This window comes from Podarcis liolepis (assembly GCF_965112155.1).
Source record: "Podarcis liolepis genome assembly, chromosome: 7".
Taxonomy (NCBI): domain Eukaryota; kingdom Metazoa; phylum Chordata; class Lepidosauria; order Squamata; family Lacertidae; genus Podarcis; species Podarcis liolepis.
In genome coordinates this window covers 84539368-84566168 of record NC_139561.1, presented here as the reverse complement: position 1 = coordinate 84566168, position 26801 = coordinate 84539368, and the positions used below count along the sequence as shown (strand labels likewise).

Genomic DNA, 26801 nt, shown 5'->3' with positions numbered 1-26801 from the left:
ATTTTTTGCCCCATAGGGTGCACCGGCCCATAGGGCGCACCTAGTTTTTTTGGGGGGGGAATACAGAGAGAAAAAATATTCCCCCCCAGGGGCGGGGGAAGCCCAAGCTTCCCCCGACCTCAGCCCCCAGAACAGGCTGCTATCTGCAAGCCTGGGGAGACCGGCGCGACTTCCCGCCGGTCTCCCCACCCAGGCTTGCGGATATCTGCCCGAAGCCCAGGGCACTATGCACAGCGCGCCCCAGGCTTTGGGATACAGGCTGCTATCCGCAAGCCTGGGGAGACATGCGGGAAGTCGCGCCGGTCTCTCCAGGCTTGCGGATAGCTTCCTGAAGCCTGGAGAGCGAGAGGGTTCGGTGCGCACCGACCCCTCTCACTCTCCAGGTTCAGGAAAGGCTGCATTCGCCCCATAGGGTGCACACACATTTCCCCTTCATTTTTGGAGGGGGGAAAGTGCGTCCTATAGAGTGAAAAATACGGTAGTTTCTGGGCCCAATTCAAAGTGCTGGTTTTGACCTATAAAGCCTTAAACGGCTCAGGACTTCAATACCTCAAGGACTGCCCCCTCCCATACGAACCTACCCGGACCCTGACATCATCTTCCGAGGCCGTTCTTCATGTGCCTCCTTCTTAGAATTGATGCACCACGCTGGGTTCAGGGCTGAGTACCATAATATACGACTTTCAGATATCCTCATACCTTAGGAATTTGTCTGTACCTACCTATCAGCGTTTATTTACCAAAGCCAGACTAAATGTATTTCCCTCGGAAGTTCTAAATGGCAGGCTGAGAGGCATCCCCCTATCAGAATAGGCTTTGTTTATGTTCCCAGGACGTCGATTGTACGAAGCATATCCTACTGCATTGTGGGCAATATGAGCAAGCAAGGGGTTAACTGATCAAACCCCTGCTGGCAAATTTGCCAGGAAAATCCAAAGCCTCCCATATTAAATATCTTTTGGAAGACCGGTCAAATGATATTACACTGGCCGTGGCTAAGTTTCTTTTGGAGGTTATAAGAAACGAAGATGATTATGAACAAACAAAATGACTTCCTTGGTTTCTTCCATCTGTCTGTCTGGTCGTTTTAACTGTATCTAGTTTTGAAATTGTTTTGTGGGTCTTTGGGCCGCAATAAAGTTTTGGTGATGATGAGTACCATAAAAAATAAACCTGACAATGAGGTAGGGTGCCCATACTAAGTTTTATTTTTTAAACACAGCAACCTAGTGCAAACTCCTCCTAGTCTTTTCCGCTTTCTGATCTTCCCACCAAGTCCATTCCAGTTTTCTACCTGTTGAAGACTTTCTCCCAGCTTTAAATCTTGGGAACTTTAGTTCTGTGATTTCCCTAAGAACTACAGCTCCAAAGAAGGCACACTTTAGAGATTCTTAGCGTACTCACAAAACTACAATTCCCAATATTGGGCGCCACAGGGGTTTTTTTTTGGCACCAGCTTTCACACTTTTACGCAGGTGGTTTGTTTTGCTGCAGGGAAGATAATCAGATGTGGTCTTTTTCCTAGATGAGGAACCCCCTTTTCCTTGAAGAAAATCCTCAAGTGTCTCATTCGTTGGCAAGCACCTCTTGGATCCAGGAGTGGTAGTTGCACACTGTTGTGTACACGCCAGGTTTGTTTTTCTGGGCACATCCGGCACCCCAGGACACAACGCCGCTCAGTTTTCCATTACACACCAGGGGCCCACCAGAATCCCCCTGCAGCCAAGAGCAGACAAACAAAACATGACTGTCTGAACTAGAATAAGAGGAGAAACTGAGCCACACAAGAACACACCTCTCTCTCTCTCTCTCTCTCTCTCTCTCTCTCTCTCTCTCTCTCCTTAATCCTTCCCTCCATAGGTATCAAGCACATTTTCCCGCAAAATATTAGTTATTTGTGTAGCCGAAGCTGCTACAAAAAATAAAATACATAAAATGGAATAAAATAACATTACATGCTTAAGATAATTATTGAAGCAGGACACTATGTCAGATAACAGCTTGCTCCCCTAAAGAATTTAACTTGTCGTCCGTACAAACTTTTGTTCTTAAAATTACTGCTCTGAAGGCAAGGTAGGCCACAAGAATTAGAGATGAATCTGTCGATTTTGGTTTCTCTCACTTTCTCACTTCTCCAATCCTAAATTGAGTTTTCCACGTTTCGGAAGTAATTTGCAGTAATAATAATAATAATAATAATAATAATAATAATAATAATAATTCCTAGAGGAAATTGGTGAGCTTTTTAGCGCAAATTTCTCCTAATGTATGTTTTTTTGCAGTTCTGACAAATATGCACACTTTTTGCATGCCGTTTTCCCTAATATAATGCTATTTTCAATGCTATTTTCACCAAAGCGTGCCTTTTAATGGACACTTTGTGTGCATTTTTGTTTGGACAAGTGCAGCACAAAATTCAGAGACGTGCGAACTTCGAAGGATAACTGCATTACAGTTCCCATATTGCTTTGAAAGGTACGGATTAAGTAGTTTCTCATGCAAGGAGAGGAACACCAGAGAGAAAGTGTTAGTGTTGTTCATGATGAGCTGATTTCATCATGTTTCAAGGAATGGATCAAGAAGTGATGTGCAAATGGCTTTAGATACCTGTTAGGTCCATAAATTACCATACAGCATATATTCAACACACACAAAAACAGCGACCATTTGTTATTGACAAAGGACAGCTGGACATATAAAGGGCCCCATTACATGATTCAGTAGCTTAGGGCCTCATCAAACCTAAATCCAGCCCTGCCGACAGGGCTTCTCCTTTCCCCCCTTCCCACCCCACCCCCCAGTTCAAGAAACCCAGTTTCCCTCTTACCTGGCAAGAGTCTTTGCCGCCCTCTATGTAGCCAGCACAAAACATGTTTTTACTGATGCGGCCAGGATAGGAGGTCTGGCAGGCAGAGGAGGACAGAATCGGCAATTTCAGGCATTGCAATTTGTCTGGGTATTCGACTGGGGAAAGAACAAAGGTGCGTCTCAGTTAGGGATGGTGTGAATCTGACCTTTTCGGCTCCCCAGTCATAAGTTCAGCTCTTCACAATTCCATGCCGGTTTGCCACGGTTATTATTTTGTAAAGAAGGGTCTCAGGGCAATATCTGGCACACAGGCTGAGACCCTACCCGCTCGTGGACTGTCTCGCCAGAGTCGTGCATGCTCTGGTTATCTCCCACTTGGACTACTGCAATGCGCTCTATGTGCGGCTACCTTTGAAGGTGACCCGGAAACTACAAGTAATCCAGAATGTGGCAGCTAGACTGGTGACTGGGGGCGGCCGCCGAGACCATATAACACTGGTCTTGAAAGACCTGCACTGGCTCCCAGTACATTTCCTAGCACAATTCAAAGTGTAGGTGCTGACCTTTAAAGCCCTAAACGGCCTTGGTCCAGTATACCTGAAGTAGTGTCTCCACCCCCATCATTCTACCTTGACAATGAGGTCCAGCGCCGAGGGCCTTCTGGCAGTTCCCTCACTGTGAGAAGCCAAGTTACAGGGAACCAGGCAGAGGGCCTTCTCAGTAGTGGCACCCACCCTGTGGAACGCCCTCCCACCAGATGTCAAAGAGAAAAACAACTACCAGACTTTTAGAAGACATCTGAAGGCAGCCCTGTTTAGGGAAGCTTTTAATGTTTAATAGGTTATTATATTTTGGTGTTCTGTTGGAAGCCACTCAGAGTGGCTGGGGAGACCCAGCCATATGGGCAGGGTATAAATAATAAATTATTATTATTATTATTATTATCGTGAGGGATAAACGCTGTACCTCCTGAAGTCCGAGTGTTCCCCCAGCCTGAGACGAGGCAATCCTCTCCCACACTGGGGCAGCTTGGGGAAATGTCAATGGGCTGGGCAAAGGCGTTGAAAGTGACCGGCTGCGAGAGTTTGATCAGCATGAAATCGTTGTCCGTCGTCCGCGCATCGTACCCAGGGTAGCGGATAGCTTTCTCCACCTGGATGTGCTGTTCAGTACCTTCCTCCTGGCTGGTATCATGCTCCCCAAGGTGGGCCATGAGAGTCCGGGGGCTGGAGAGAGAGAGAGAGAGAGAGAGAGAGAGAGAGACTGGGTGACACCTGGCTTGAGAGCAGTACATGTGAAAAGGATCTAGGAGTCTTGGTTGACCACAAACTTGACATGAGCCAACAGTGTGACACGGCAGCTAAAAAAGCCAATACAATTCTGGGCTGCATCAATAGGAGTATAGCATCTAGATCAAGGGAAGTAATAGTGCCACTGTATTCTGCTCTGGTCAAACCTCACCTGGAGTACTGTGTCCAGATCTGGGCACCACAGTTCAAGAAGGACACTGACAAACTGGAACGTGTCCAGAGGAGGGCAACCAAAATGGTCAAAGGCCTAGAAACGAAGCCTTATGAGGAACGGCTAAGGAAGCTGGGCATGTTTAGTCTGGAGAAGAGGAGGTTAAGGGGTGATATGATAGCCATGTTCAAATATATAAAAGGATGTCACATAGAGGAGGGAGAAAGGTTGTTTTCTGCTGCTCCAGAGAAGCGGACACGGAGCAATGGATCCAAACTACAAGAAAGAAGATTCCACCTAAACATTAGGAAGAACTTCCTGACAGTCAGAGCTGTTTGACAGTGGAATTTGCTGCCAAGGAGTGTGGTGGAGTCTCCTGCTTTGGAGGTCTTTAAGCAGAGGCTTGACAACCATATGTCAGGAGTGCTCTGATGGTGTTTCCTGCTTGGCAGGGGGTTGGACTCGATGGCCCTTGTGGTCTCTTCCAACTCTATGATTCTATGATTTTGGTGTGAACTCAGAGTGATTCACAGTAAACCTTCTCGAGAGCAAATAACCACAAAGCCAGAAGCAGGCAGGTCGTGATTTTAACCCGGCCTCAACCTTGTGCTCCATCCAGAACCTGTGTTTTTAAAATCACTGCTCAAAATCATGCTATCAAAAATATTTTAAAATTACGCCATCAGAAATATGTAAGAGAGCAAAAGCAACAAAGAGGGGCTCTCTGAGCCTGCGCAGAGTGCCTTTCCTGCGCCACTACTTCATACCTGCCAAGTGCCCCAGGAAAAATGGGACACCCTATTTTTTTTTCGCGCAGCAGCCAGCCTGCTTATATAGAGCTCCACTACAATGCAACAGTAACCATTTTCTGTAACTATCCAATCACTGAATGTCGCTTTCAATCCCTTATTTGCATATGTGGACCTGAGTGAAAACTATCTACAGTATCCCCCTGCTGGCCCAGGGTGAGAACTTCAGTACATAACAAAAAATATATTTTGCTATCACCTGACCCACTGGGCCAGCCAAAGTCCTCTCTGATGCCTTATCCAAACAGCGTCCAGCATCCATGGTAAGTTTTCCAATCGGCAGATGATTGTCTTTTAAAGAAAAGTTATTTGAATGTCTCCCAGTTTCTTTATGGGAACTAGAGAGAGCAATATGGGGTGTGACTTTGAAGCAGATTCTATGAAAGTTCTGGACTGTTGTTTTCTTAGTGTACACATCTGGCTTTCCCCAATATACTGCCAGTTCTGTAACTCAAGTTGAATACCCCTGCCAAGCCCTTTCTGCCCCAAGGAGTCTGTAATGCAGCCATGCTTGCTTTTTAAAGAATGATCCATATAAACCCATCGACCCTACACATTAAACTCACGTTTTGTAGCAGTGGGCAGCCGAGATGACCCAGCGGTCATTAATGAGGGAACCACCACACCACCGGTAACCGGCACCGTAGGTTAAGAAGACTTGCCAAGGCTGGGAGTGAGCCGGACACTCGTACCCGGCGATGATCTTATCGTCGTCATCATAGCCTTTCAGCGGTGTAGCTGCTGCAGGAAGACAAGCAAGCGTGCAGCGTCAGTGGAGATTGGGGGCTGCCAGTTCCTTCCCCTGGCAGGGGCTCCTGCACCTTAACACAAATGGCAGGCCTTTGTGCAGCCCAGCAGGGTCTTGAGAAGCCTTCAGATTTTAGGAGTTGTCTGGGCTAGGAAGACACATGGGTTTCTCTTTTATATAGATTTTTTATTAGTTTTCAACATATCATTTTCAACAATAATTAAGCATACAGTACTTTAACATCTTATACAGTTTTTTGACTTCCATCAATCACATCTGAAAATTTTCCAGTCTATTCACTAAATATACATTTCTTACCTCCACAATTACATTTAACTCATAACTAATATCACTATTCTTTCTCTACTTTGCAATGCTTCGTACATTTCTCCTTAGAAAACTTCTTGTAGTCCTGCTAGCGTAATTTGTTGATTACAGTTGCTCTTCAAATAGTTCTTATATTTCTTCCAATCTTCTGTAAATCTCTGGTCCCGCAGGTTTCGAATCCTTCCTGTCATTTTATCTAATTCTGCATAATCCATTAATTTTGTCTGCCATTCTTCTTTTGTCAGAATTTCTTCTTGCTTCCATTTCTGGGCTAATAATACTCTTGCCGGCAGATGGGTTTCTCAAGCAACATGCAGGTCACAGCACATGGTGAGTGTGCAATGTTTCGCATGCCCCACAAGTGTCCTGGAAAATCCCGGACATCCCGTTTGTTATCACGAGAGAAATGATATATAATGAGATGAAAAAGATGTTGAAATATACATTTATTAAGAAACCAGAAGCATTTTTACTTGGCATTGTAGGAGATGATATAAATAGACAGGATTGTAAGTTGTTTTTATATAGAATGACGGCGGCAAGAATATTATTGGCGCAAAAATAGAAACAAGAAGAACTACCGACGAAAGAAGAATGGAGGATGGAACTGATGGACTGTGCAGAGCTAGATAAACTAACAGGAAGGATTCGAAACCTACGGGACCAGAGATTCTCAGAAGACTGGAGTAAATATACGAACTATTTGAAAATTAATTGTAATGAAGAGATTACGCTAGTAGCATTGCAAGACGTTTTGTAAGGAGGATTATGTGAAATATTGCAAAAAAGACTATGAAGAGAATTATTAGTTAGTGATAATTAAGAGTAACAGAAAAATTAGGAAATGCAGAATAAGTGATAAAAACGAAAAATCACCAGAGGAGCTGACGGAAGTCAAAAACATTGTATAAGATAAGAAATTCTGCTATATGAATGTTGGAAACGATATGTTAAAAAAACTAATAAAAATATTTTTTAAAAAAGAAGAGAGAACGACGGTCATTTTGGTTGCCACGATCTCACATGATTTCTTGTCGCAGTTCCCTCCCCCACTACATGTGGGCTTTTTTGGGGCTGTGATCTTGCATGGCGCCCCAACACACACGTTTGTGAGCACGGTGTCTGAAAAAAACCCACATTTTTTTGGGGGGGGGGACTATGATGTGAAATTGTGCGAGATCGCAGCAACCAAAATGGCTGCCATTCTCTAGCAATGAAAAAAACGGGAAGATGTTGCCTCAGAAGATGTCGTCCTGGATTTTGCCTTCAAAGTGTTGGAGGGTATGAAACTATGGAGGGGCTACAGATGCGTGATGGGAGACTGAAAGTGATTGGAGATGGAGATGTTAGAAGGAGGACCCACATACTCAGTGACTACTACTAGGCTAGCCATGATGGCTAGGCTTTACTCCATGGTTGGAAGAAGGAGTAGGCCTCTGAATGCTGGTTGCTAGGAATCACAAGTGAGAAGAGTGGTCTTGTGCTCAGATTCCTCTTGAGAAATTCCCATTGGGGCATATGGTTGGCCCCCATGGGAACTGGATCCTGGCTGATCAAACAGATGTTCAGATATTCTTAAGAACCCCATCGCAGCTTTGGCTTGAGACCCCCAACAAAACCACAACCATGAGCTGTCAGTCTGTAGCCAAATGTGCAAAGCCCTGAGCCTCAGGCCACTTAGCTGCCCGAGTCATGGAGGGGGTTCCCGTGACCACGTTAGACTCATGGGTGTGAAGTTCCAACATTATTATATAAAGCGTTGTTGTTGTTGTTGCAAAACAGGAGATAAATCCCTAATGTTCTCTATAGGTGAAGGAAATTGAAACTGAAATTGAAATTGAACTGAAATACTTTATTGTCACTTGTACAATTTGTATACAGTGAGATTACACGAGCACTCCCCACTCAGCTCTCTTAGTCTTAATTCCCCTTGTTTACTGACGCACACCCACCAAACCCAAAAGTCAGTTGCCCTGTTATTATCTTTTCATTCAGCAGCCTAACAGTCCACAGATAGAAGCTGCTCTTGCTTCTGTCATGCTTCTATATCTTCTGCCTTAGGGCAGGAGATCAAGAAAGTGCCGGCCAGGATGTGAATCATCCCTGAGAATTTTCCTCACTCTCCTGAGGTAATGTTCTTCTGCTATTTCATCCAGTGGATTCACGGGACAGCCCATAATATCTTGTGCTGTATTCACCACCCTCTGTAGGCACTTCCTATCAGTTGGTGTCAAACCAGCGTACCACACCGTGATGCAGTATGAAAGGACACTTTCTATTGTTGACCAGTAGAAGGAGATCATCAAATGTTGATTGACATCATTCTTTTGCAATATTCTGAGGAGATAGGGAATGCCCCTTTCTGGCAACATCCCCTCAGATGTTAGGAAGGGGCTTGGACTAGATGACACTTGGGATCCCTTCCAACTCTACAATGCTAAGCTTCAGGAGACACACACAGAGAGAGATGGAGATCTTACCTGCTGCACCCAGGAGAACCGCTAACAGGAAAATTGCCATTGTGTCAGGAGACAGAACAGTGGTCACCCTGGATCCTTTTATATATTAGCCATCGCCTCCCCTTATCTCACAGCTGCTCCGTTGACAGGCCAAAAATAGAAAGAACAGCCCCCACTATCTTTGAGGGATAGTTTTGAGGGAAATGGTTGTCGGTTCCACCTGACACATTCCCTGGGTGGGAATTTTTAAATACAGTGGTGCCTCGCAAGACGAAATTAATTTGTTCCGCGAGTTTTTCCGTCTAGCGAATTTTTCGTCTTGCGAAGCACGGTGTCGGAAAAGTTTTGGAAAAGCTTCAAAAATCACCCAAAACCTCAAAAAAGGCTACCACACCACATTCTATGAGTTGCTCCTCGAAGTCAAGTCGCAACTGTATTAACGGTGTTAAGAAAAAGGAAACAAACTTGCAAGACGTTTTCGTCTTGCGAAGCAAGCCCATAGGGAAATTCGTCTCGAGAAGCAGCTCAAAAACCGCAAAACCCTTTCGTCTAGCGAGTTTTTCATCTTGCGAGGCATTCGTCTTGCGGGGCACCACTGTAACTCAGAACGACGCACCCTGTTCTAAAAGCGGTCAAGGTAACGTAGGCCTTAAAGCGAAGGGTTGTTTCTTCTTCCTCCTTCTGCTGTCCGTTCTCAGCATTCAGGCTTCCATGGACTATTTGCCTTCTCTCTCATAAGCCGCTATAAGGATTTTTGAGATCTAAGGGTGCTAAACGGCAGTCACTGCTGGACAGAGCAATCCAAACTATAGGCAACTGAGGCAAATGGAGTTTCAAATTCAGGAGATGTTGGGTCCTCCTGGCTAAACTGGGGCTGTGCTGGTGTAAATTCAGCTGGCTTAAACCCCTCAAATGGGACATCCGGGAGGACTTGCACCAGTTCCAATCCTCCCTCACTTCAGCCATGTGGACCTAGTAACCCGTGAAAGAGGGCTGGGAAACTGGGCATGTTTAGCCTGGAGAAGAGGAGGTTAAGGGGTGATATGATAGCCATGTTCAAATATATAAAAGGATGTCACATAGAGGAGGGAGAAAGGTTGTTTTCTGCTGCTCCAGAGAAGCGGACACGGAGCAATGGATCCAAACTACAAGAAAGAAGATTCCACCTAAACATTAGGAAGAACTTCCTGACAGTAAGAGCTGTTCGACAGTGGAATTTGCTGCCAAGGAGTGTGGTGGAGTCTCCTTCTTTGGAGGTCTTTAAGCAGAGGCTTGACAACCATATGTCAGGAGTGCTCTGATGGTGTTTCCTGCTTGGCAGGGGGTTGGACTCGATGGCCCTTGTGGTCTCTTCCAACTCTATGATTCTATGATTCTATGATTCTAACTGTGGCCCTCCAGATGTTGATGGACTCAGGCATAGCAGCTTGGCCCTGCAACTGTGACCTTTGCGCCGCAATCTGTGGGTGCCCGGCCCCTTCGTGGGGAATTTTGTGGGTGCTCGGGCACCCAGGACCCCAGGGAGCTGGCATCTATGGATGGACTCATCTGGGAGATGGAGCCAACTTGTTTTCGCCTGCTCTGGGAGTCCACGTCATCTTTCCTGCCCCACACAACACTTAACTCCGATTGTGATGGTGAACAGGCTGGCCGATGTGAGCAAACAAAGCTATTTGCAGTCAGCTGCCGGCCTTGAATGTTGCTCCACGATCAATGAGCCTCACTCAGGAAAGACACTTCACTTCCCCCTGAGGGTTGGACTGTCCTGCCATGACTTTTAATAAGTACAGGTTTTTGTCCCCACGCCAAAGAAACCGAAAGGGTCAAGTTTACTCCGACCGCAATTAAATTACCAGCGCTTAATGGGTTGCTAATTTCACCGAAGGACAGCTTGACTGGCGACCCTGGCGCGGAAACACAAGGACAAGCTTGTTTGCCAGCAGATGACGGTCTGGGCTTGGCAGGTGAAGTTTCTGCACCTTGCCAAGTTAAACACACTTCAAAGGCACCTGTCTGGGAAAAATATGTACCCTCAGAGCAGGGGCGAATTTCTGAGGGGGTCAGGGAACAAATAGTATTTGGCTGCAAGCTGTAAGATATCCCAATGGCAATCTCTCACACACATGCCATGTTTGAAAGCTGGTTTAAACTAACCACAATTACCTTGAATTTTTGCTTAACCCTCAAGAAAGAAAGGCATTTTCTCTGGCCAGCTTTAATTCAAGTCCATCCAACCTCTTTTGGGGAAGGTTCTCAGGAAGGGTGGAAGAACTTGCCCATGTGAAGACCACCTGGTGGAAACCCTCACACATATGGTTCTTCATTGTAAACTATATGCTGATCTCCGCCAGCAATTTCTAGATCAACTCTGTATCCCCCAATGGAAACCAGAGTTGGAGGCCATACATTTTCTATTACTGGGGAATGATCAGGAGCTCACCAAGTTAGTGGCTAAATATCTCTATTTGGTTTTTTGTCGTTGAAATATACTGCAGACGTCTGGTCTCCCTGGAGACCTAGAGATGTGACGATAGACTGCTCTGCCTCCTTTCTTTTAGCACATGTTTTGTGCCACTGGGGAAGTGGTAATTCTGTATTGATTTGTTTTGGTTTAAAATTATTTCTTGAATGCTGGTGCCACAATAGGTAAGAATTTAAAAATACGCACCGGTGTGAAGGTGTTCAGTGCAGATGTGTATGAGTTCACGTGGGGGTGTATTGCTTACAAAAGTGTGTGCTTCTCCAAACAGCGCATAACTATGGGAACTCACACCCGGAGGAGGCTGTGAGGGTCACCAACATGGATGGCTTTTTTTTAAAAAAAGGATTGTTGGACAAATTCATAGGGGAGAAAGCTATTGATGGCTTCTAGCGGTGATGGCTCCGCTCTGCTTCCATGGCTTCTGAATACCAGTACAGGAGGGGAGAAGTGCTCTTGCACTCAGATTCTTCTTGTGGGTTTCCCATGGGTGTCTGGTTGGCTGTTGTGAGAACAGGATTCTGGGCCAAATGGGCCATTGCGTTGATCCAGGTGAAAGAGGAGAGCGCAAAATATGCGCTGAAGCTCAAAAAAACGAAGATCATGGCCGCCCGTCCCATCACCTCCTGGCAAATAGAAGGGGAAGAAATGGAGGCAGTGAGAGATTTTACTTTCTTGGGCTCCATGATCACTGCAGATGTTGACAGCAGCCACAAAATTAAAAGACGCCTGCTTCTTGGGAGAAAAGCAATGACAAACCTAGACAGCATCTTAAAAAGCAGAGACATCACCTTGCTGACAAAGGTCCGTATAGTTAAAGCTATGGTTTTCCCACTAGTGATGTATGGAAGTGAGAGCTGGACCATAAAGAAGGCTGATCGCCGAAGAATTGATGCTTTTGAATTATGGTGCTGGAGGAGACTCTTGAGAGTCCCATGGGCTGCAAGAAGATCAAACCGATCCATTCCGAAGGAAATCAGCCCTGAGTGCTCACTGGAAGGACAGATCCTGAAGCTGAGGCTCCAAGACTTTGGCCACCTAATGAGAAGCGAAGACTCCCTGGAAAAGACCCTGATGTTGAGAAAGATGGAGGGCACAAGGCGAAGGGGACGACAGAGGACGAGATGGTTGGATAATGTTCTCGAAGCTACCAGCATGAGTTTGACCAAGCTGCGGGAGGCAGTGGAAGACAGGAGTGCCTGGCGTGCTCTGGTCCATGGGGTCACAAAGAGTCGGACACAACTAAACGACTAAACAACAACAACAACAGGAGCGATCTTCTTCTGTTCTCATGTTCTTATGAGGTGGTCCCACTCGCCCACACTCAGCACCCCTGTCCACAAGTTCCCTGTGAAGATGGATTGACTGTTAAACCATTCTGGGAATTGTAGCTCTGTAAGGGGGAATAGCGCCCCCCCCAACAATGCCCAGCACCCCTAAAAAACTACAGCTCCCAGAATTCCTTGAAGGAAGCAATGACTGCTTAAGGAGGTGTCATATTTTACAGATAAGGGGTGCATGTGGCCTTAGGTCCTGGTTGCCTCAAGGACAAGGTGAAGCTTTGTATCCCAGCTCAGTCCTTGAGATCATCTGCAGGAGTGACACTGGTTGTTCCCTGAGCTGGAAAGGCTCATTTGACCAAAAAAGAAAAAAAAGGAGCCTTTATTGTCATTTGCTCACTGTTGTGAAATTCTCTGGCAATAGAGAAAGCAGGTAACTTCCGTTTCCTGGGGGAAAATTCTATTCTTTCAGGCCTATGTAGTCAATAAAGAAGGCATCTTTCCACAACAGTTAGCTGATTTCTGGTTTTAACTTGGTGTATGTTGTGGTTTTTTTAATTGTGGAGGTTTATGTAAATCTGTTGCAATCTGCTTTATCTTTTTTGTTTTTTTAAAAAAATAGAAGGTAAAGGTAAAGGGACCCCTGACCGTTAGGTCCAGTCGTGGCCGACACTGGGGTTGCGGCACTCATCTCGCTTTATTGGCCGAGGGAGCAGGTGTACAGCTTCCGGTTCATGTGGCCAGCATAACTAAGCCACTTCTGGCGAACCAGAGCAGCACACGGAAACCCCGTTTACCTTCCCGCCGGAGTGGTACCTATTTATCTACTTGCACTTTGAGGTGCTTTCAAACTGCTAGGTTGGCAGGAGCAGGGACCGAGCAATGGGAGCTCACCCCGTTGCGCGGATTCGAACCGCCGACCTTCTGATCGGCAAGTCCTAAGCTCTGTGGTTTAACCCACAGTGCTACCTGCATCCCTCATTTTTTAAAAAATTAGCTGTTTATAAATATATTTGCTTTAAAAAGAAAAAGAATTAAAGAAGTCTTGGATGCACCAGATGATGGTCTTATTATTTGCAGCGCTGAGTGACCTGAGGTCAAGCCTTAATAAAAAAAACATTTTAAGCAGCGCTGACACCAGAGACTAGCAGTTTGTTCATAATTGGTAGTGGCGTGGGAGTAAATTTTGAGGGGCAGGAACTTGTCGTGAAATCTTCAGAACAGATTACGGGGAACCTCCAGCTCCTGGGCCAAATTAGGCCTGACAGGAATCTTCATATATTTTTCAGGGTGTCACCTGGTGATTGACAAGAGGGCAACCCCACCCGTCTGTCAGCGTGGCCTGTGGAGGAGCTCAGGATTTAGCCAGCCTGGATCCTGCTCCTCCCTCCCACCCTATAACCATCAAACCTGTTCCTAGCTAGACTTCAAGGCAACACATCAGGTATTATTATTGGCTGTGGCATGGCTGCAGCTGTACAACCGGTTGCCTGGGAGTAAGCTCCATGAAACACAGCAAGGCTTACTTCTCCGACGATATAAGTTCAACTACCAAAACACACTGGGCTTTAACAAATTATCTTCAGCCAGCTGGAACGCAGCGGCTTTGGCTATTAATTAAACAATCCTTCAGAGAAACATCCACCATCTAAATTGCTATCCTGAAACAGGAGAGCGGTCAAAGGAAAGGGACGACGTACCCAGCCTCTCCTGGGTTATTTCCCAGAATGGCTTTTTTTTTCTGTGATAATTTATCACAAACAAGCTTGAAAGCTACAAGGTCATATGTTTTCCAGGACAAGGAGGGTCTGTCCATTACCCCAGTACGCTGGAACATATCCTCACTCTTGTTGTGAAAATAGTCCCAGAGTTCTGTTTCCTTGTAGTACACCACTGCAAATTTGTCTCCTAAGCAAACAGGGTGAAGATTAAATAGAAAGGCACATGTATTAGTGTATGCCATGCTACTGGACCATTGTAGGATGTTTCAAAGCTCTCCACAATGGCAAAACCAAGACACCACACTCTCCAAATTCTTAGGTTTTTAACCATTTATTATTTCACTTGTGCAATTTTCTCCAAGCCCTGGAGGTGGCGCTAGGCAGCAGAAAATGTTCAACTGAACCAATGGAAGCCTCATCGGTGAAGATGCAAACATACCTACTGTGGTTTAACTCAGTGTCAGGATCTGGGAAGGCCCCCCCAGGAACCACAACTAAATATCTGTGACAGATGGCCCTCTAAGCTCTGCTTAAAAACCTCCAGTGAAGGAAAGTCCACCACTACTCGTGGGAGTCTGTTCCACTGCCACCAGAAAGTTCTTCCATATGTTTAGTTGGAATCTCCTTTCTTGTAAACTTGAAGCCATTGCTTCAGGTCCTAACTTTGGGAGCTGCAGAAAACATGCATGCTCCATCCTCAACGTGCCAGCCCTTGAGATATTTGAAGATGGCTTTGATACCTCCTGTCATTCTCCTCTTCTCCACGCTAAACACGCCCAACTCCCTCAACCGTTCCTCATATGGCTTTGTTTCCAAAAGCCTTTATCATCTTGGTCACCCTCCTTTGCACACGTTGCATCTTGTGCATACAGTGGTGCCCCGCAAGACGAATGCCTCGCAAGACGAAAAACTCACTAGACGAAAGGGTTTTGCGGTTTTTGAGCTGCTTCGCAAGACGAATTTCCCTATGGGCTTGCTTCGCAAGACGAAAACGTCTTGTGCTTTTTGCAAGTTTGTTTCCTTTTTCTTAACACCGTTAATACAGTTGCGACTTGACTTCGAGGAGCAACTCATAGAACGCAGTGTGGTAGCCTTTTTTGAGGTTTTTTGGTGATTTTTGAAGCTTTTCCAAAACTTTTCCGACACCGTGCTTCGCAAGACGAAAAATTCGCTAGACGAAAAAACTCACGGAACGAATTAATTTCGTCTTGCGAGGCACCACTGTATCCTCTTTAAATAGTGGTGCCCACAACTGGACACAGGACTCCAGGTGTGGTTTGACCAAGGCAGAATAGAGCGGGAATATTCCTTCCCTTGATCCGGACACTAGACTGCAGCCTAGAATAGCATTTGCCTTTTTTGCTGCTGCATCACTCTGTTGACTCATGTTCAGCTTGTGGTCTATGAAGACCCCTGGATTCCTTTCACATGCACATGTCTCTCTCTCCCCCCCCCCATCCTATATTTATGCATCTGATTATTTCAAATATAGAAACTTACATTTGTCCCTGTTGAAATGCATAGTCAGAATGCTGAGAATTCTAGCTCCCTCTAACCTCGCGATATCTCCCCCAAAGTTCTTAAGGTGACAGAATGAGTGGCAGGTAGGGGAAGTTGGTGGGTGGCAGAAATTAAAGTCAGCTTGCATTTGAAAGAGAACTTACCTAATTTGTGCTTTCCGAAGCATTGCGCGAATCAAATCGCAACCGTCCCTCGCACACTTTCCCGAATTTTGCGAGCGAGTCCTCGAGCCAGGTAATGAATACAAGGTTGCATATGCTAATGTTTGCAAAAAATAAAATAAAAATGCATGCGGTGGTAGAAAATAACGAACGCCAAAATGGCTTTGCAAAAGGTGTAATTACTGTTTTGTCGTTGCGATCTATTGCGTGCCCACCACCCTAAGGTTCCCAATCAAAACACAAAATTGAATTCAAGAATGTGTCTGTTGGGATACATTCACGGCTAGGAGCAGGCGAATTTCCACGACGACCTTTTAACATAAATAAATAGAATGAAAACTGATGTGGAAATGTGGAGAACCCAGCTAGCGACTGGAGAAAAATGAGCTGAGAATAACACACACCCTGAAATGCCTCTCCTTATTTTGTAGCTCATCGGTTGAAATGTCAACACTTTCCTCCCTCCCAGAGAAAGAATGCAACTCACAAATCAGCCACTTCAGCAGGAAAGGAGCTTTATTCATTTCCTAAGCATGGGAGCATCTTTACAAGCAAAATGTATGAAAAAAACGAAGGCTTCCCTGAGCCTCAGCGACTAGTCTCTGCAGAAGGGAGAAAGGTGGGCGACATTAACTCTCACTTTGCAGCAGGTGGTAAACTTGGTCGGAGAGTATGTCCGTGTAGGTCTTAATCCTTGACACACTGTTTTCGTACATGTTTCTGGAAAGGATAAAGGAAAGAAGGGTTGAAGATGGGTCGTCAGTGGCCACATCCACACCATATATATTTAAAGCATAGTGGCGCCGCTTGAAACACTCATGGGATCCCCTTTTCCAAAGAATTCTGGGAGATGTAGTTTGTTAAAGGTGCTGGGTGTTGATAAGAGACCCTGCCCCCATTCCCCCAACAGATCCATAATTTACAGAGTTCCCTAGGAAGAGGGATTGGCTTGCGAAACCACTCTGTGAATTGTAGCTCTGGAAGGGGAATAGCAGGCCTCCTAACACTCTAAGCACCCTTAACAAATGAGAGTTCCCAGGATTCTCTGGGGGAAGCCATGACAGTTTAAAGTGCTATCATAGTTCTGCAAATACAGATTTTGAACTCAGAGTGGACCCAGTGAAATTAATAGATCTGAGTTAGTCATGTCCATCAATTTCAATTTCTGAGTATGAGTAACACTGGCTACAACCCGAAATTATTGGAAAACCTCCCTCCGTCCACCTCCTCTCTGGTTGTCCCCTGCCTTATTCTCACATTATTGGCTTTGTGACTTCCAGATTTTGGATTTTCGCTAGCCAGCCCTGGGCTGTGCTGGAAACTTGTTCCCAGGCCCCTGTGACTTTCTCCTTAACTTGAGCGAACAGTTCCGGCTCCTCGGCTTCTCGTTTCTGCAAGCGATAGCTGGAGACTTCTGCAAAAAAAGGTGAACAGAAAAGAAAAAAAGGTAAACTGTTAAGATTTGGGGGATGAATTGCTTTATTTATTGTTTGTGTTCCTCGGGTGATTGAAATGGTGACTTTTGTTTTGAAGTTATTGTAAGCTCCTGGGAGCTTCCTGTTCAAAGAGAGATGTAAATTCATTAAGGGAAATGAAACCACAGTTTGTTCGGTTTGGGCCTTTCCTTATGACCAGGGCCAGTCCATGGCATTTTGCCGCCTGAGGCGGAGGACAAGATGGCGCCCCCACCATTCTGTATACAGAGGGTGACTAGGCTGGCTGTGAAATCTTACTTTAAAGCCGGCATGCGGATAACATCTCCCTGCACACCTGAGGGCAATACGCTAATTTAGGGGGTCCCCTGTCAGAAATACCTCGGCTTAATGTGGATTGTGAACTCGTCATGTCTCTTTTAATTGTGTGCCCAGGCAGAGACACACACACACACCCCGACCCCAAGAGCCACCCGGAAGAAATGAATGACTCGTGACAACATGTTATGGGATTAAATTGGCCAAAACTTTATTTAAACTTTCAGATGTAGGAAGACCTTGGCTTAGGCATTGGGCGCGTATCTCTCCCAGTCCCCAGCTGGGGATCAGAAGAAGAAGAAGAGTTTGGACTTGATATCCCGCCTTTCACTCCCTTTTAAGGAGTCTCAAAGCGGCTCACAATCTCCTTTCCCTTCCTCCCCCACAACAAACACTCTGTGAGGTGAGTGGGGCTGAGAGACTTCAGAGAAGTGTGACTGGCCCAAGGTCACCCAGCAGCTGCATGTGGAGGAGCGGAGACGCGAACCCGGTTCACCGGATTACGAGTCCACCGCTCTTAACCACTGCACCATGCTGGCTCCCTGATCTGAGGCACATCAGGGTAATCAGGTCTGTCTGGATTGGCTCTGGAAGACACCATTTCACACCAATGATGGGGAGTCCACTGACAACCTTTCAGCGTATGGCCAGTGACTCCCCTCCGCCTCAGCCCCTTTAACGGGGAACCCTGGGATTGCTGCCGTGGGGGGTAAGGTATGCATCACCACTTCACGCCCCCGCCTCCAGGGCCGTATTTAGGTTTGATGAGGCCCTAAGCTACTGAAGGTAATGGGGCCCTTTATATGTCCAGCTGTCCTTTGTCAACAACAAATTGCCGCTGTTTTTTGTGTTGAATAGATGCTATATGGTAATTTATGGACCTAATAGGTATCTCAAGCCATTTGCACATGTTGCCATCAGTCCATGCAGAATGTAGGCACCCTATATACAGTGTTGATGTATGTAGGTTTTATTTTAATTGTTTTTTATCTTACATTTTGGAAATGTACACCCAGTTGTTTTTCCCCTTTAATTTTTTTTGGGGCCCCCCAAAAGAGAGTGGGACCCTAAGCAATAGCTTGTTTAGTTTATACGTAGATCCAGCACTGCCCCCCCCCCATTTAGTTGTGACATCTGCTACGGGGAAGGCGAAACACCTGCCAATGCAGAGAAATTCCTTCCCAGTCCCTTAACAGCAGGGAGGGGAGGGGGGGGAGCTCTGGAGCTGACTGTGTGCTCTCAGGTAGGCTCCGCCCCTTTCAACTACGCAAATAGCTCCGCCTCCCCCTGCCACAGATAGGTTCGTTCGAACTGAGGCTTGGCGGGAACCCCAAAGGGCTGTGACATGGGGAGGCGGAACAGGAACATCTGCCGTTGTCTCAGGGATCGGGGCGCCGCGTGCGGCCTCACAAACGGCGCTTTCCAGTTTTGATGGGAGAGTGGTTATTCTGTGGCGTTCGCCTCCAGCTGCTGCTGCCCTCTCTTCCGTAAATCTGGAGATTCCCTATGCAATCGGTGTAGTTCCCTGGATTTTCAAAGCCAAAGGAATCTCCAGATTTAAGGAGGAGAAGTGTGACGTGGAGAAGGGGTAGGGCCTTCTTACCCATAGAGGCTAGTAGTGCAGGGCGCCAAGTTCTGGAGGGCGCCAGGGAAGAGGCGAAGGCTGGATGCGGCATCAGCTCGCTGCCCTCACCCGCCTCCGCCATGCTGCGCCGAAGCAGCGCCGCACCCGGAGCCTCCGTCTGCCATGGCCACCACAGCACGAAGTGGCCAGCTGAGCCAGGAGGCGCCGTGTTCAGTCTCCGCCTCTTCCCCGGTGGAGGATCCGCCCTCCAGCTGCTGCCCGCCTCCTCCAGCCCCACTGGCAGCGCCATCCTACCTAAAAAAAACTCTGGGAAATGGGGGGTGGCGGCGCTGGAGGGAGCTTTGAACCACGGCACTGGATATGCTTAAGACGGCCCTGAGAAGGGGGAAGGAATTCAAGGAGATGCAAGGAATTTGTAATCCACATTAAGTCAAAGTATGGACGGGCCCCTAGGGACGCAGGTGGCGCTGTGGGTTAAACCACAGAGCCTAGGACTTGCTGATCAGAAGGTCAGCGGTTCGAATCCCCATAACGGGGTGAGCTCCCATTGTTTGGTCCCAGCTCCTGCCAACCTAGCAGTTCGAAAGCATGTCAAAGTGCAAGTAGATAAATAGGTACCACTCTGGCAGGAAGGTAAACGGCATTTCCATGCGTTGCTCTGGTTCGCCAGAAGCGGCTTAGTCATGCTGGCCACATGACCCAGAAGCTGTACGCCGGCTCCCTCGGCCAGTAAAGCGAGATGAGCGCTGCAACCCCAGAGTCGGTCCCGACTGGACCTAATACCTGTACCTTTATGGACGGGCCCTTATCCCTCAACAGGGAGGAATGGCATGGGGCTCTGGAGGAACAGCCAAAGAACTGCCACCATTGCCCCCCCCCCCCAATCACCATAGCATCTGCAGCCTGAGACATTCCACCTCTCACATTCCACCTCTCACATAAATCTCCGTCTTCTGCATGCTGACTTGCATTTTATTAGCTTAGTGGGGTTTAGATGCACACAAACGGTAAAAAGCGCAGGGAACTTTTGGATTCATTGCAACCATTTGGGATGTGCCCTGTTCAAGGGCCCTTTCGCCTGATCCTACCTGCCTTTTACACTTCACATCGGAACATAAAACTATTTGTGATTTCCACTTTATCGGAGACCGAAGCACAGCCGTCAACTGCTGTACACACCACAAACATTTAACGCATGCTCTTTTGATGCCACCACAAAGCATACTGGGAACAGCACATCTTTAAACTGTGGAACTCTCTGCCACAGGAAGCAGTGGTGGCTGCCCACCTATAGGCTTTAAATGAAGACTGGACCAATTCATGGAGGTGAGAGGCTATCAGTGGCTACTGGCCAAAATGGCCGTGCCTCTGCTGGAGCCATAGGAGGAGAAATGCTCTTTGTGATCAGGTCTTGTTTGTGTGTTTGGCATCTCAATGGCCACTGTGAGAACAGGTTGCTGGACTAGGATGGGCCCCTGGTCACTTTTTATGTTCTTATGATTCACCCCTCACAGAGCTACAGTTCCCAGCAGCCTTAACAAACTACAAATCCCAGCGATTTGGGTGCGCTCGCTTTCAATGTACGGCGCATACAGATATCCATATACAGACACGCCTTCTCAAATCAGCAATCGGAGGAAACTTGCCTGAGCAGAAAAGCACTAACAGGATCGACGCGGCCACAAGTTTCAGATCCATTTTCACAACCGCCGCCTAGGATGTCGAAACACAAACATTCGCTTAAGTAAACCGGGTTAGGAAACAGGCAAAGCTGAGCCCCTCGTGGGATATAGCGGGTCCTGCTGTTTCCCAGCCAAAACAAATCCCCCCCCCCATCCAGCTCAGTCGGTTAAGCGCGAGACTCTTGATCTCTCGGTCATGGGTTCGAGCCCCACGTTGGGCAAAAGAATCCTACATCGCAGGGGGTTGGACTAGATGACCCTCGTGGTCCCTTCCAACTCTACAATTCTATGATTCTATTATCTTTATTATACTTTTTGTTTTTAAAGAGCCAGAGCTGGACCTAGACTGTGGAGAGACATTTCAAATACTCTGCTGTGAAGTTCGCAGAATGACCTGGGGCCAATCACTGTTTCTCAGTGTAGCCCACCTCACAGGGTCGTTGTGATGATAAAGGGGTGGTGGTCTTGGATGAAGGGCAGAGGGCACAAGATGGCAGTCGATATCTTATTCATCCCTATCCACTTACTGCGGAGTCCCTGGAGTTGCCGACCCAACGGCCATGATATGTGTTTGCTGAAACATTTTGAATCTCACAAATAAATCGTTGCCAGATAAAACACAGTCCTTTCTCACCCTCTGTGCTAGGAGGGAGGGTTACAGTGTTCGGGGGTTTTATTTTTAAGTTGAATTCAGCCAAATGAGCAGATTCATCACACACAAAAAACACATTTTGCTTTCGTTGATGCAAGGCAAACAACTCTGGCAATAGAACAACACAGTTGGGAGACATCTGGAAATCATTGCCAGGTCAAAGGCTATCAATGGCTACTACTAGCCACAACTGGCTTTTTTCTACCCTGTTGGAGGCAGGATTGATTGATTGATTGATTGATTGATTGATTGATTGACAAGTGGGGACAGCTGCTGTTCCATTCTGGTCCCGCTTGCAGGGTAATGTGCATTCTGCAGTGGCCTCCTTTGCAATGCCTTATTTTGAAATCTTTCAGATGGCATTTTAGCTTTCTTGTTAATTTGCATCGTCTTGAATGTATACTTTAGATTTGATTTTCTTTTGCAATGCTTTATTCTGGATTGTTTTTTTAAAAAATTATATTTTTATTGAATTTTACATTACAAATTTAAATTCAAACGTTAATCATCAACACCCTCATTTAGGAGTCCCTGAATGCTTCGACTTCCCTCTGCCCTTCTGTGGTTACCTTTGTCAATCTTTTTCTTTTCAACTGCTTCCTTTAATTTTCTCTATTATTTTTTAAAAAAAGAATCCATTTCTACCATAGTTTTTCGTACTATTCTGGATTGTTTTATTTGACATTCCAACGGAGGTTGTAAACTGCTTTGAGATTTTAAATATATATATATATATAAACTACGGGACGCGGGTGGCGCTGTGGGTTAAACCACAGAGCCTAGGGCTTGCCGATCAGAAGGTCGGCGGTTCGAATCCCCGTGACGGGGTGAGCTCCCGTTGTTTGGTCCCAGCTCCTGCCAACCTAGCAGTTCGAAAGCACGTCAAAGTGCAAGTAGATAAATAGGTACCGCTCCGGCGGGAAGGTAAGCGGCGTTTCCGTGTGCTGCTCTGGTTCGCCAGAAACGGCTTAGTCATGCTGGCCACATGACCCGGAAGCTGTACGCCGGCTCCCTCAGCCAGTGAAGCGAGATGAGCGCCGCAACCCCACAGTCAGCCATGACTAGACCTAATGGTCAGGGGTCCCTTTACCTTTACTTTTATATATAAACTGGTATAGAAATGAAAACAACAATTTGATAGCTCCTATAAGAATAGGATGCTGGACTAGAACATTTCGACCTGATCCAATTAATCTTCTTATGTGCTTAATGAAGCTACCATAAATTCACAGTACACATTTCGAAGTATAATGCTGAAGGCTGCCGTTCAGTAAAGCCGAGGAGGGGAACATGTGACTGGACTACAACTCCCATCATACCTGACCGCTGGCCATGCTGGCTGGGGCTGATGGGAGTTGGAGTCCAACAAAGCATCTGATGGGCCACAGATCCTCCAGCCTTGCAGGAACAGCTGCAAACTTTTCAATAGCCTCTGCCTTTCGTATCTCTAACATCTGTCCGAGATGCAGGGATTAAGCAGGTGAAGCTCTCGCCGGCATTAGATATTTAGTGGGAAACTTGCTATGTTTCGGCGTGGAAACACGTTAAAGCCACAAGAGCATGTCCGGTGGAACAGACTCCCACAAGATCTAGGTGAGATTCCTGCAATGCAGGGGGTTGGACTAGATGGCCCTTGGGGGGGGGCGAGTCCCTTCCAGCTCTACAGTTCTATGATTCTATGAAATACGTCGGCTAGTAGAAATGGAGACTTACCTCTCAGTTTAAATTGCCGCGTTCCTTCTTCTTTGCTGTTAGGGAGACCTAAAACTAAGCACAGAAGATATGCAAGTGAACAGAGCCCGTTAGGGACAACGGTTCTTCCCCTTTCGGAATCAGAGGTCAGCCCTTGACCTCCTTAGAACAAGAATTCCAAAAAGCCTGTTTGATTTCCTACCTTGTTCTCAAATATGCAAAAATATAAATGGACTGTGGGCAAGGCATCCGAGGACAACAGACAACATTTTTTTAAACAAGGTGGGGGAATTATAACACCAGTTCCTAAATTCTGCAACACTCCCCCTCCCCTGGCCTTGGTCCCTGGGTCTCCAAGGAGCACATCTTAATGTGACGGATCTCCCCGTTGGGTCCTGGCGTGGCTTCAACTTCCTCATCTGTTGCATGGGTACAGGAGTCAAGCACGCAGACAACTTCTCTCCCCCATTTTCCCTTGTCAAACCTGGCTCCTGCTGGTCTTTCCAAAGGTACAAGGGAGGTGGCCGCAGAGTTAAGCCCCTGAGCAGACAAGCACACTCACTCTCTGCAGCCGTCGTCGTCCGTGTTGCCCTTCCCTGTCCCAGAATTAGCCACCGCGCTTTTATATGAGACGGCGCTCTTGCACTCACAGCCCCACCTTCTCCCACAATCCTCTTGGCCAAATGGCACATCCCCTGACATGTCCAAAGTTCAAGCAAACAGGTCTGAGCTGCAACACTGATGGACGAGAGTTTCCAGCGAATATTCGCCTTTAGGAGCCAGCAGGCTGTGGGGCTCAGCTGAATAACAGTTGGGACACTGCCCATTGATAAAGTTATCCCATCCATTACCAACTTTGGAGGCCCGAGAGTTTAGGACATGAAGCAGAGCCCTTCTGGATCAAGTCAAAGGTCCACCTAGCCCAGGGTGTTCCAAACTTGGGTCTCCAACTGTTTTTCGGACTACAGTCCCCATCATCCCCGACCACTGGCCCTGCTAGCTAGGGATGATGGGAGTTGTAGTCCAAAAACCACTGGCGACCCAAGTTTGAGAAACGCCGATCTGGTCCAACGTCCCGATCTCACAGTGGTCAGATAGATGCCTTTGGAGGCCCCTCTCGGAGTGCAACAGTGCTCTCCCCATCTTGGGATTCACAGAAACTTGTACCTAGAGACATACTGCCTCCCACAGGGGCTGTTAGCTACTGGCTGCCCCTGGCCTAATCCGCATGGAACCAGCCCTCCATATTAGCAGCTTAAAATGCAGTGAGGTCACGGGAGGCAGGGATGTCTTCGCCCGATACACAGGACCTCCAGGGGTCCTGATTTTCCAGTCCTGGAATTACAAAAGCCGCCCCGGCTTCTGATTTGATCCCAGAAGGTCCCTATTTCCCCTGCCAGCGCTGAGTTCTGGGAGCAGGAAGAGCCGGCGTTTGTCCAAATTGATGACGATGGCGGCTGTGAGGGAGCATCCCATTGCCTCTTCATGGCTGCCGCTGCCAGCCTCCTCCCTTGGGCAACTCATAATAATAATAATAGTTAATTTTATTTATACCTCGCCCTCCCTGGCCAGAGCCGGGCTCAGGGCGCCTAACACCAATAAAATTAAAAACATAATAGGGGGGAAAGAGAGGGGGGAACCAATTTAAAATAAAGGTTAAATGCAATTTAAAATGCAGCCTCGTTTTAAAATAGCTGATAAATCAAGACCATAAGGGGAGGGAAACATAAGGGTCAGACTGAGTCCAAACCAAAGGCCAGGCGGAACAGCTCTGTCTTGCAGGCCCTGCACAAAGATGTCAAGTCCCGCAGGGCCCTGGTCTCTGGTGACAGAGCGTTCCACCACGTCGGGGCCAGTACTGAAAAGGCCCTGGCCCTAGTTGAGACCAATCTAACCACCTTGCGACTCAGGACCTCCAAAGTGTTGTTATTTGTGGACCTTAAGGTCCTCCGCGGGGCATACCAGCTGCTGGAGAGCAGAGCAGGAGAGGCTTGCACCCCTGAGGCCCAGCCCTGTGTTGTTGCACCGGCCCTGAGGGGCAGGCAGAGGGCAGGGCTGCCCTGGGTGGGAAGAAAGGGGGAGTGGAGCACAAGGAGTCTTGGTGTGTGTGTTTTTTTTTTAAAAAAATGCTTTGTGATAAAAAATCCAAATTAATTTCCATTATTAAGTGACTTCCTCGAATCCTTCCTAACTGATTTTCATTAAATCTCATTTAGCAATTTTCCAATATTCACTTTCTAATATAATTAACTAGTTCAAATTATTAACTTCCTTTCTTTTCATCATAATCTCAATCCATAGTATTATACAATTCAACATACTTTAATCCTAAACCAATTTGATACTTGCAAGTATTTCCACTTATATTATAATATTTAGCTAGATATTCCTTAAATTTCTTCCAATCTTCTTGATATTTCTCCTCTTTATGATCACAGATTCTATATGTTTGTTTGTTTTTCTTTTTATATGTTTTCTTTTTTGTGTTGTATTGGTTATAAATTTGAAAAATTCATTAAAAAAAATTGAACAGTAAAAAAAGATGCTTTGTGCATCTGCATCTAATTCCGCCCCTTTCTTAAATTTATTTATTGGTGTGTGTTTCTCTTTTTGTACATCTGCCAAAGAATAAATTAAAATAAAAAACGGGATTAAGGGGTTTTCTCACGATGGTGGAGAACGTGTGTGCTGTTTTTCATTGGTGCCAAAGTCGCCCTTCTTTGGGTAGCAAATGCTCAGCATGGACAAAAATGTTCACCAGAGGGAGAAACTCACGTCATTTGAGGGAAAACGTGTCAAAGGGAAAAACTGGAACACTATATTCTGGGATGCCATCTTTCCATTTGTTTCTCCTGAGAGCATAGTGGTTATTTTGGGCGCTGTGATCTCTCATGTCATGGTTCCCCCTCAAGATTATGGCCACAGGGAAGAGGGAACTATGGTGTGCCCAAAATGGCCGCCATGTTCTCGCTAGGGGAAAAAACGGAATGTCACAGTTTTTGCAGGACAGTTGAGGGGGGTTGGGTATGTTCACATTACTGCTTCTGGTTTTCTAATGGGATTGAAGCTGGTTTGAGGGGAAAGCCCACATTGAACAACAGGATTTGTCAAGAAACTACAGGATTGTCATGCGTCGTGACTAATGCCTTGTGAGCGACGATGGGAACATGGCCTCACAAGAGCAGGCCCTGAGGTTGCCCTCGCCCGCACGCCTCTCTTCCTCCCGTCAGTCCACAACAAACTTCACACAAACATGTGTGTGTGTGTGTTTAAGTTTTCTGTTTTATAAATTTAGAGTATTCATTTAAATAACCTTAAAATATCAATGACTTCCATTCTTCTCTTTCCATGGTTCGTTTTACATGACATAAACCCCTGCCATATTTTACACAAACTAAACCATTCAGTATTCCATTATTACATCCATAAAAACTTATTTACACTGCTGAATTTATCTTAATGCTGCCAGTGTTTTCAAGTGTACACAATTCCCCCTCATATATTCAATAAACGTTTTCCAATCTTCTTTAAACATATGTTTTTCTTGTTCTCTTATTCTATATTTTAGGTCTGCAAGCTGCACATATTCCATCAGTTTAAGTTGCCGTTCTTCTTTAATTGGGACCTCGCTTGTGGGCTGGTCCACAACAATTTGTAGTGATTTC

General features: G+C 46.4%; 2 protein-coding genes across 4 annotated transcripts; both read right to left on the bottom strand.

Annotated features, from left to right (window-relative positions):
• Positions 1 to 1185: 1185 nt before the first annotated feature.
• LOC310712691 (trypsin-like) lies at positions 1186 to 10590 on the bottom strand. Of its 2 annotated transcripts, none has more exons than XM_083515999.1 (6): positions 10157 to 10590; positions 8634 to 8787; positions 5645 to 5819; positions 3775 to 4034; positions 2828 to 2964; positions 1186 to 1716 (listed from the first exon to the last, which is right to left on the bottom strand). In XM_083515999.1, exons 2-6 carry the CDS (start codon positions 8671 to 8673, stop codon positions 1567 to 1569), a joined length of 762 nt encoding a protein of 253 aa, XP_083372125.1. In that variant the 5' UTR covers positions 8674 to 8787; positions 10157 to 10590; the 3' UTR covers positions 1186 to 1566. The 2 variants fall into 2 exon arrangements, with proteins under 2 accessions (XP_083372125.1, XP_083372124.1); XM_083515998.1 differs by lacking the exon at positions 10157 to 10590 and adding an exon at positions 9222 to 9610 and having other exon boundaries at positions 8634 to 8874.
• A 5682-nt stretch (positions 10591 to 16272) lies between these two features.
• On the bottom strand, positions 16273 to 23783 carry LOC310712734 (apolipoprotein C-II-like). Of its 2 annotated transcripts, none has more exons than XM_083516077.1 (5): positions 23699 to 23783; positions 23158 to 23211; positions 20757 to 20823; positions 17032 to 17188; positions 16273 to 16494 (listed from the first exon to the last, which is right to left on the bottom strand). In XM_083516077.1, the coding sequence occupies exons 3-5, from the start codon at positions 20806 to 20808 to the stop codon at positions 16404 to 16406; spliced, it is 300 nt and encodes a 99-aa protein (XP_083372203.1). In that variant the 5' UTR covers positions 20809 to 20823; positions 23158 to 23211; positions 23699 to 23783; the 3' UTR covers positions 16273 to 16403. The 2 variants fall into 2 exon arrangements, with proteins under 2 accessions (XP_083372203.1, XP_083372204.1); XM_083516078.1 differs by having other exon boundaries at positions 23621 to 23729.
• Between the last annotated feature and the right edge of the window lie 3018 nt (positions 23784 to 26801).